The sequence below is a fragment of the Vigna unguiculata genome, chromosome 3 (genome assembly GCF_004118075.2).
Source record: "Vigna unguiculata cultivar IT97K-499-35 chromosome 3, ASM411807v1, whole genome shotgun sequence".
In the NCBI taxonomy this organism is placed as follows: Eukaryota; Viridiplantae; Streptophyta; class Magnoliopsida; order Fabales; family Fabaceae; genus Vigna; species Vigna unguiculata.
In genome coordinates, this window is record NC_040281.1 from 42,002,817 (window position 1) to 42,014,283 (window position 11,467).

The 11,467-nt window shown below is 28.4% G+C and overlaps 1 protein-coding gene across 1 annotated transcript; it reads left to right on the forward strand.

Moving 5' to 3' along the window:
* Window positions 1-4,136: 4,136 nt before the first annotated feature.
* On the forward strand, window positions 4,137-6,175 carry LOC114179817 (ammonium transporter 3 member 3-like). The gene is made up of 3 exons (XM_028066282.1): window positions 4,137-4,981; window positions 5,076-5,361; window positions 5,475-6,175. The coding sequence occupies exons 1-3, from the start codon at window positions 4,376-4,378 to the stop codon at window positions 6,032-6,034; spliced, it is 1,452 nt and encodes a 483-aa protein (XP_027922083.1). The 5' UTR covers window positions 4,137-4,375; the 3' UTR covers window positions 6,035-6,175.
* Window positions 6,176-11,467: the final 5,292 nt, after the last annotated feature.

Here is an 11,467-nt window from a genome sequence, read left to right on the forward strand (position 1 = left end):
TTTTATGAGTTTTTCATTTTTTTTTTGTTTTAAAAATAAACTTAGTGTCCGATTTGGTCGACATTAATCTGATACTAAAAAAAATATTTATTTCAAAAAGTTAAAAATAATCGTACAACATTTAGTTTTGTTTTAAAAAATCTAATCGTTTGCATCATAGTTTGACCAATGTTAATAATGTCAAATTTGACCAACACTAATATTTAAAAACTAAGTTCATGTTTCCTTGTGGTATCATTTTCTCTCATTTATCAAAGTCATTCATATCACTCATAATTTCAAAGATGGCAATGCGGGTCGTCTCGACCCGAACTTGGTCCGTGAGATCATCCATTTTTTTATAATTATGATAAAACTTTCAATGTTCAACAAATTTGAAAACTTTAACAAGTTCACAAAATTAAACAAAGACTTTGAGAAGGTAGATAATAAATTGGTAATTCAACATTTTCATCATATTCATATTCATTATTTGACTTATTCTTCAAAGTTTAGTACATTAAAAAATACATAATACTTGTCTTTTTCAATGATACAAGAATTTGGAACGTTCATGAAGAAGTCCATAAGGAAAGTAACTCATATACACAAGTGCAAATTTTTTTTATACGGACCGCAGACTAGTCTGCATGGGCTGCAAACTATGTAGGCCAACAGGCTCAAAATCTCGGCCCGTCCCACATATTATTGTCAGGCCTATGAGTTGGCCAACCGGGCCAAGCCCACCTTACCTCCTCTACTACTTATTACAATCTTATCAACGAAATTTATTGACAGATATTCAGTTCACATTTTAACAACTGAATTTACTAACAAATATATCTTTAGATAAATTTGGATTCATTTACTGTCACATTTTATCACTAATTCTGTTAATAATTTGAATTTACTAACAAATTTTTATTTCTCACTAAATTTCCGTCGATAAATTATGTATTTCTAGTACTAATAAAATTATTAGATGACTCTATAAATATCTATTAATTTTATTTACGAAATTTTTTAAAACTCTATTAATATTTTATAAAACTTTCTTTTCATCTTTATAGATTGCCCGCATATTTCTGTAGAAGCATTTGGAGAACTAACTTCCCAAATTTTTTCATGAAGATTGATGTTACATATATAAAAGGTACAAATAGAAGATAACTTGAAAAAGATTAATAGTGTTGGATATTTGGTAATATGAAACCGTTCATACCTTCTTCAACAGGTTTTTCGGTATGGTGAGCAGGGTGAACTTAAGGTTCAAACATGTAAAAGCCTTGTTTTTAGGCTTAAGAAAAAGAAAAACTCCAAAAAATATATTTTTTTAGAATAAATATACCTTCATTAAATTTGTGAGTGTTTGAGAATAAAATTTAATTAAACTATTATGAATGTTTGTTAAATTTTATAATATTAAAAATAATATTTAACGAGTTAACAATTTTTTTTAATAAATTATAATTTTATTTATAGAAAAAGACAATAATTAAATATTTTTATTTTTTTACGAATGAATTTTAGTTTGATTTAATTATTTTTTTAATTCATGATACACCTATTATATATGTATATGAGATATGCACGTATCTTTGCATATATGTTTATTTTAAAAATATATCAGATGATTTAAACATTTGAGAATATGAATGCAGAGGAGTTCTCGCTACACGTTCTTTCGAACACCTCCAATATTGGTATCTCTTAGACTTTATGTATCTATATCCTGCAAAATCAATTAATAAGAAGAGAGTTGTTCCATTTATATTATAATTTAATCGAAGGAGTTTTCATCTACCTCTCAAACTGAGATCAGGACATTATCATGGCAATTGTAGGATTCAACCTCAATGTGAATACACAGTACAGTAGAAAACAACAATAATTATTTTACTTATTTTATTAATAATTAATCTAAAAAAAAGTTATATAAATTTATGATAATTTAATAAATAATTTTGTATTAAAAATATTGAAAAAATAAATTTTAAATAAAAATATGATATATTTAAATATAAATTATTTTATTAATAAATAAAAATATTATATTGCTATAGACGTTCTAAATTCTTGAGTTATTCTTAAGATGAGTGTAGTTTGGTTTACACTTGGAATTAATAATTGTTAAATCACATCTGTCTAATATAATCCAACTAAGAAAGGGATCTGAACTGGTTATTGAGTTTTCTACTTGGTTAAATTGAATCTTGAAAGTATCTTTAACCCTTATGACTCAATTAACCAATTTTATAGTTCTCTGTTAATGAACTATGTAAACCAATTAAGAAAGATGTAAGAGAAGAGAGAAACCAAGAACACAACAGTTTATACTGGTTCAATTAAAGATGAATCTACGTCCAATCTTCTCCTAAGTAAACCCACTTAGGAGGATTCTACTAACTCAATAGAGATCCAAAAATTACAAGAGCATCTATATAATTCAAGATCCTAAAGACTAAGGAGCTTGATCTACAAATCAAGAACTCCCCCTTAAGAGCAATGCATTCACACAATTGCACATAGACCTCCACTCTACTCAGTGAATCAACTATGAACAAAAATACAATCAGAAAGAATCAAGAAACGAATACACCTATTGTTGTGCATATTTGTCAATTTGCTCCTAGATTTAAGCTTGACCGATCAAGGTTGAATCCACCATCAATCTCCTTGAATCTTTACTTGAATGATCTCTCAAGAATGTTTAGGAACTATGTAAATCTCAGAGGACAGTTTCTCAGAATGTTTCTCAGTAATTTTGTAATTTTTCACTCTTAAAACTGATTTCAGAAATTAGTCTTATACAGAGTTCTCTGCAGTCATTAATGGATTAGGAATTTACCTAATAGATTATCGTGAGTGTGTTTTCACTGCATTAGTGCAGTACCCTCAGTTAATCTATTAGTTAAGTAGCTAATCGATTTATGAATGCACATGCAAGAATTTGATGATTAATACAACTCAATGCAAGCTTGTTTTACATATGATATTTTTACTCTAACACCCTAATGCACAAGCTAACAAAACAAGACTAATTCTAAACTAGTAATTCACATTATGTGTAGACTTGGACATCATGAAAATTATATTTATATGAGTTGAAGTAGCTCCCCTTTCAACAATAATATTATCTTTAGTGGAAAAAACCATAAAAAAAAAGTGATGAATCTTTTACAATTTTCATTTCGTTAATCCCTAATAATAAGAAATTTTTTATTTTCTTTATTAATAGGCTGTGCTTTATTTGAATGTCTGGTATTACATTTGATTATTATGTAGGAGTTTGAATATTCATTAATTTTAATACATACGTTCTGCTTATGAAAAACTAAAAACTACCTATAACTCTTTTCCAATTTCTTTTTCTTTTTGTTTTTATTTTTATTTTATTTCATTTAATCCCCTGAAAACTAAGTCATTGATATAGTATCCGGTTCCTATCCGTCAAAAAAAAACCCAACTGAATACAACATCGTTGTCTCTTGTTAGTATTGTTAGTACGTAGTTAAATGAGCGATCCTTATCTGTTTACTTTTTTAACTTTCTTCTGTAAATTATAAAAATGTCATTTATTTTTATTTTCAATTTTTTTAACAGAAAATGAAAAAGATAAAAAAGAATATTGTCAATATTTCCTGTACAAATATTTGAAACAAAACAATAGATTTAAAACAAATTATGTTTAATTGACAAAAGAATATTAAAATTAATTATAGGTAAGATTGGAGTGTTTTAATTGATATACAAGCGATTTAACAATCCCTTCAAATTTAAAAAAAAATAAAAAAAATTAAAGTACCTAAATAAACAACCAACCATAATCACAAGAATAATAGTGACATCATTGTAATTACAAACAAAAACAGAAACTATAATATACTTTAAATGTTTGCTGGCTATTGGTTGTAAGAGAATAATTTAATAAAGATATTTCCTCGAGTTTTTTCATCCAGAATAAACAAGTTAAAAGACTTTACAACATCTCAACTCACACAATTGTGCTAAACTATTAATTTATTTACTTTAATTATTGCAATTGCGTCATTTTTCTTGTCTTCAATGATTATTTATTACTTAAATTTAACTTGCTCAGGAAACGAAGTCGATTAGAACAATGCTCCTCACGTCACAAGTGAATTGCTTATTATCCCTTGTCTCAAGTGCAAACTATAAAATTACAAAACTTCACCTCACTCAAGATTCTAGAGTTTAGCCCTTTTACAATATAAATTTGAATTGAATCTAGTGTGTCTATAGCAGATGTCGAATCACCGCAACAAGAAACAACAACTAGTCGATTATTTCAAAAGTTCCTTAAAAAAATGTCCAAAATTTCTCACCTTTTATATTCCAAACTCTATCCCACCACAGAGAAATTTTTTCAAACACCATGAGTGCAAGTTCTTATGGTTTCCCCATTCCATCATCGCTTTTGCCAAGCGATGCATCTCCCGAGTGGAACAACAAAGCAGATAATGCATGGCAACTAACGGCGGCAACCTTGGTGGGCCTTCAGAGTGTTCCTGGGCTTGTCATCCTGTACGGCAGCATGGTTAAGAGAAAATGGGCTGTGAACTCAGCCTTCATGGCCCTGTACGCCTTTGCTTGCGTGCTCATTTGTTGGGTTTCATGGGCCCATGGCATGGCATTTGGAAGTGAGCTTTTGCCATTCGTGGGAAAGCCCAACCACGCTCTGAGTGGGAAGTTTCTGCTAGCGAAGTCGAGTGCTGGGTACTTTCCAATGGCTGACTTCGTGTTCTATCAATTTGCTTTTGCCGCAATCACTGTTGTGTTGCTTGCAGGGTCTTTGCTGGGGAGAATGAACTTCTATGCGTGGATGTTGTTTGTTCCTTTGTGGCTCACGTTCTCTTACACTGTTGGTGCATTCAGCATATGGGGCAAAAATGGCTTCCTCCAGGGAAAAATAATCGATTATGCTGGTGGCTTCGTCATTCATTTGTCTTCTGGCATTGCAGGTTTCACAGCTGCTTATTGGGTACATTCAATTTCTAACCCTTCATCTTTATCAACACTATCACTTTCACAAGTCTAGAAAAACTTGCTACTTAACAAGTGTGGATGAATGGCAGGTTGGTCCAAGAATTTCATACGACAGGCAAAACTTTCCACCAAACAACATAATTCACGTGCTGGGAGGTGCAGGGTTTTTGTGGATGGGTTGGACAGGTTTTAACGGTGGAGCTACTTTCCAAGTGGGAGAAATTGCATCGTTGGCCATCTTCAACACCCATCTATGTACTGCAACAAGCCTACTGGTTTGGCTTACATTGGACATGATGGTATATACCAAGAGCTCGGTCATAGGAGCCGTACAGGGAATGATCACTGGCCTCGTTTGCATCACACCAGGTGCAGGTAGTATATTGATCAATGATGATGCTCACTCAAACCGATCAAAAGTTAGTTGTGTTATTTCATGTAAAAACATCCTCTTTAACCTTGTTTTTTTTACCTATGTTTGTGAAAAGGCTTGGTGGATTCATGGGCAGCAGTGTTGATGGGAGCTTTGTCTGGTTCCATTCCATGGTACACTATGATGGTGTTACACAAAAAATCAGCATTCTTTCAGAGTGTGGATGATACATTAGGAGTCTTTCACACTCATGCTGTGGCTGGTGTTCTTGGGGGCCTTCTTTCTGGCGTGTTTGCCAAACCCGGGCTTCTAAGAATATTGTATAGCGATGATCAGTATGGTCCAGGCTTAATCTATAGCTTCTCTAAGGGGGAATCAGTGGGTGAAGGGATGAGGCAAATATGGTACCAGTTAGTTGGAGCAGGGTTTATTATTGTTTGGAATGTGGTTGTTACTAGCCTGGTTTGTGTTCTTATAAGCCACATTGTGGATCTTAGGATGCAAGAAGAGGAGCTTGAGGTTGGTGATGATGCTGCTCATGGGGAAGAAGCATACGCATTGTGGGGTGATGGAGAGAGAATGAGAGTCCCTCTTCGTCTCCATATAAGTCCAACCATTCCTTCTCTGTGCCGGCGAAGGTTTTCTATTCCTCTCACCAGGAATGAAGAAGAGTAGATGTTGCATTATACTTGGATTCTGGTATCTGTTGTAAGTTCATTAAATGGAATGAAGCTATTTTTGCAAGTATGATTCACTTGTTTTTGTAAAAATGGCTTATGCAATTTGCATCTTTTTCGAAGATGCAGAAGAATATTGAGGTCCTGTCTTCATCATGTGAAAAGTACAAACTCAAAATTTAATAAACTTTAGACTTCACTGCCGCATAAGACAATGAAATCCACTTTCTACTTTCTTTCGTACATCGTTTTTTCCTTCTCAACATCTTCAAGGAATTTACATATATAATAGCTATGTAAACATGAAATAGATAAGTCGTTCAATGTTTTACACCACAACTTTTTAAGTTTTTATACGTTATATTCAAAAATCAACAAGTCACAAAAAAAAAAAATTATAATTGACTTTGTATATGCACGTTCTAATTTAAAATTCTTTCCACGTGAAATCCACTTCAATAATAAAACCTATTCTCAAATACTCCAATAAATATGTTGGTAATTAATATTATAATCGACAACTCTAAGTACACATTAACTTTTTAATAAATAAAAATAGTATTAAATATTCTTTTAATTGTACTAACTTTAAAAGTTGTGATTTATCTATAAATTAAATATATACCTATTTCATTCCACCACTTGTGAAAATCATATAAAATATCACTTTTTTTTATATATAGTATGTGAAGTATTTACCACGTGATAAATAAAATTTCACTATAAACTATATAATATAACATCCACGCATCCAGGTTCTGTTTATTGGAAACTGATATTTTACATCATTTTCATAAAATGCAAAAACAAAATAGGTATATTGTAACATCTACTAAAATGATATTATAAAACTCATCTTCTAATGATCGTACCTAAAGCATAACATTTATAATTATCCGACTCAAAGATAAAATAAGTAAAATTATTCGTTTTAGGCTTCCGACAAAAAGAAGATCTAAAAAAAATTACTATTAATATTTTTCTATTAATCAATTAATTATAAAATTATTTTTTAAAAAAAAGGTCTAAAAATATTTTTTACTAATGTATCTCTATTAAATTAATTATAAAATTATGTTTGAAATAAAAAAAGATCTTAAAAAATATTTTATTGCTAATATAGTTCTATTACACTAATTATAAGTTTATGTTTGAAAATAAAATTTAATTAAATTATTAATAGTGTATGTTAATTTTTATTGGTATTAAAATGATAATTAATGAGTTAAAATCTTTATTTAGTAAATTATAATTTTGTTTACGAAAAAGATAATGATTAGTTATTTTTATTTTTTTATAATTCTATTTTCTTCTTTTATCTATTTTTCTCTTTGTGACTTATTTTATCTCTCCTTACTTTCTTCTCTACTTGAGTCATTTAGATTACACTCCTTCAATATCATATTGTCCATGTGTACAATTTTGCATCCTCATTTTTGGTTAGTATGTTTTTTCTTTTTATATGTGTTGTTGTAGTTTGTATTTTGTTTTAGATTTGTACTAAAATTAGAAATGTGTTTCTTTTACCTAGTTTTATTTTTCGGTACTTTTTTATTTACGAGTTTAAAAAGCTTTTTTGCATATATTTTGACGAGGAATTGAAAATTTTTTATAAAACTATTAAAGTCACTAGATTGTACATTTTTGAAAGAAAAATGCTTAAATCTTGAAAATACTTTAAAACGTGATAATTTGTTGGATAGTGATGAATTTGATTTATTTTCATAATTAAATATCTTAATAAAAATTATAAGTTTGGAAAATGATAAACCAATTGACATTCTTAATTATATAAAAAGATTATATTCTTTTCCAAATGCATATATAACTTATAGAATGATAAAATGATTTTAACAATTTCAGTGTCAACAATGTCTCAAGAAAACTTAAATGGACTAACTTTATTATCTATTAAAGAAGAAATGTTAAATGAAATTAATTATGACAATTGAATAAATAATGTTACATCACAAAAGCTCAACAAATAAATTTTAAATAAAAGACCTTATTTTTTAAGTTTGTTTTAGGCCTTTCAAACTCTTGAGCCACCCGAGACCGTTGTCTACACATAAAACAGAAAATGGTATCATTCACCAAGTAATAAAAATAATACATGTCTCCTTGTTTTCCGATAAAAAAACCACATAAAACTTTTCATTGTTGTGCATCTTCTTCGATATATGTATTATCATTTGCTCGAGTGATAAATCACGATCATCGCAATCAAACACAAATAGAACACATAGATGGGTAAGCTAACGTAAAAACACATCATTAACTTCAAGATGCATCATATACTTTAATCTCACGGTTTATCCATAATTTATTCATCAACGCACATTGTAGCACACAGTCCTTCACAAAATATTCCCTACAAGCAATTTGCTAATTACCTACTAATAATTACATATAAGTTAAAATTCGTTGGTAACTTTTTATTTTCATACTAATGTTATCAACAGATTAGCTTCTATATACCGATTTTTTTTCATATGTAAGTTTGGCGTCCAAAATTCGTAGATAGAATCTATATGTAATTTTTACGCATTTAGACAGAAATATTTTGAAAGGACATTATTCATATGTAATATGGTAGTAATTAAGTAAAGTCACACTTTTACGTATGGATTTTAGATTAATATGTTATTTAATTATTACTTCAATATCGGGTTATATTAGTACTCTTTTATGAAGCAGATCAAAAATTTAAAAACAAATATTTGTTTGTATAAGAAACTGTCAAGATATTAGCAAGAGTATCAAATTACATAAGTAATAAAGTAAAAAGTCTAAATATCGTTTTTCAATAGTCATATGTGTAGGCATGACAACGGGACGGGACGGGGACGAGTTTCGCTATCCTATACTCATTCTTGTAAAAAACATTCATTCACATTCCCATATCCAAACCCAACGGGTTTCAAACTTTTGTCTCATCATCATCCCCACCGAATAACTGGTATAATCTCGTACCCATACTCGTACTCGTTTCCTTATTACTTCAATATTAATTTTAATTAATTTTTATAAAATAATAAAAAATTACGGTAAAGGAAACATAATATTATCAAATATTCAATATTAGGAGGATAGTTGTTTCTTCAATATCAAATACTTTGAAATAAATTATAATTGTTTACATTTTAGATTAGAATACCAAATAAAATTTCATGAGAACCAAAATATTTATTAAATTTGCAAACATTAATGAAATCTAGTTGATAAAATTTAAAATATTTTTAAAAAATATAAAAGGAAAAAAATATTCAAATTAAAATATATATTAAACTTTTGTTTACTTCAATTTTTTAAATTCTAATGAATATCTTCTTGATACACTAATAAAAGTTATAATACATCACTTGATCAAAATGATGTAAAGAAAAATAATAAACATAATAATAAAATGTTAACATAGATCTTGTGTCTTTTGAACTCGTATATATGTTGGATGGTGATAAAAAATTATTCATGGCAATTACATTAAATAAAAGTTATTTATACAATTATAGTGAAAAAATCACAGTATGATTGATAACGAGTTAGAAAATAAAAAATAATTAGATAAAATATATCGAAATAGTATTCGACATGATGAAAACAAACAAATTAAAAAATTAAAAAATTAACAAATGTTTAAAAACAATTTGAGAGACTATTGAAAGAAATCGCAGAAATGAAAATAAATGTATAATTAAGAGTATCATAAGATGAAAATACCTTAGGGATATAAGAAAACTTTTCAAATATCAATATATACTCAATGGTTCAAAAATAACAAAAATTATTTTAGCGAAACAAAAGAGTTTAAACAAAAATTAATAATAAATAATGAATTTTTTTATATTACGTAGTAGATGAAAGGTTTGTGCTATTAAACACTTAAATTGAGAGTATTAAACATTTTCATGTGAAAGGAAAATATACAATAAATAAAAATATTAAAAAATAATAGAAATATTTAAATGTGAGACATAATTTTTTTTTAATGGACATACATCATTTTAACATAATTACATAAAAGTTATGATAAGATGAAAAATACAATGGAGATGCGAATGAGTTTCATTACAAATCAAATAATTAGAAGAAATCAAAAATAGATAGTGTATATATATATATATGGTTACTTAATTAATTGTGAATATTTTAATAATTTAAACGGAGACGAGTATTATGGCGGGGATATGTACATCCACATACTCATCTCCATATCCAATTGAAAAAGTCGGAGATTTCTTATACCCATACCTATATCCAGTCCATGCAGGTATTCCCCATCAAAACGGGAACAGGTTCAGACAATACTCAAGAGGACGAGTTTATTTGTCATATTTAAGAACAAAAACAAACACAAGAGTAATGAAAAAGAAGTATATTGAATAACATAAATGAGAAAGAGTAAATATACATTACATCCAACTCCAATGAATAAAGAGTTAATTACTAGACATTATAAGCACTAAACATGAGATAGATGATGAGTTTCTATGGCCTCTAGAATGTGTCTATGTCATCTCTCCATTAGGGTTAGTTCCCTGTTCTCCAAAATATTCTTTTCTAATTTTGTGACACATCTTATTTAAAGATTTTTATAACACATAAGTCGTTTGGCAAGCTAACATTGTTGGGCGACTTGGACCTTTCCACTAAGTGAATTGAGCTTACTCATTAGGTGAATGGGCTAGATTGTGTCCGAAATTTGTACTTGAATAGATTTTAATTGATAATCCTTAATATATTCTTGTATAATCCAATTTTTAATATTTCCGCTTGTCCAGAAAATATCACCATTATAATGTCACTTCCTTTTATGTCCAAGAAATGAATGTGAAATTAAACATTGTTTTCGGCATCCTTCATAATAGGTTTTTCCGATTCATTACGGTGTGTTTGGATGGATGAAACAATATTATAAAAGACGGAAACATTTGAGATATTTTCAATTATGTAAGAAAGGAACACCTTAATTACATTAAAAATGTGTTATGTTATACAAGGGAAAATATTTATTTGTTTAAACAAATATATTTTCTTAGCGTGATTTTTTATCTAATTAAAAATTGAAATCACTTTTAGGAAAGAAAGCTCGAAATCTATGTGTATCTATTAGTTTATATAAATTAAACTTCACAAAATATTAATATAATACTATTACAAATTATAGCAACATAATTTTTCTTATATAGTGTGATATGATACAATATTTTTTTTAATCGTGATATAAAGAAGTTTATCGAATATATTTTAAAAAGGAAATTTTCAAATATGTATAGAAAGAGAAAAGTAAAATGATTTAAAAAACATTAATGTAATATTTAATTTTATTAACATAATATTCACACAAATCATTCAAATCAACACCATCTAACTGTTCTTTTATGAATTTGAATAAACTGTACCGATTGTAGAGATATTTTACAATTATACA

Bases quoted from the DNA above. Each gene is read 5' to 3' on its own strand.
- LOC114179817 (XM_028066282.1), top strand. From the start codon at position 4,376: ATGAGTGCAAGTTCTTATGGTTTCCCCATTCCATCATCGCTTTTGCCA. The intron at 4,982-5,075 runs GTACATTCAATT...GATGAATGGCAG, and splicing joins GTTTCACAGCTGCTTATTGG to GTTGGTCCAAGAATTTCATA. The intron at 5,362-5,474 runs GTAGTATATTGA...GTTTGTGAAAAG, and splicing joins TTGCATCACACCAGGTGCAG to GCTTGGTGGATTCATGGGCA.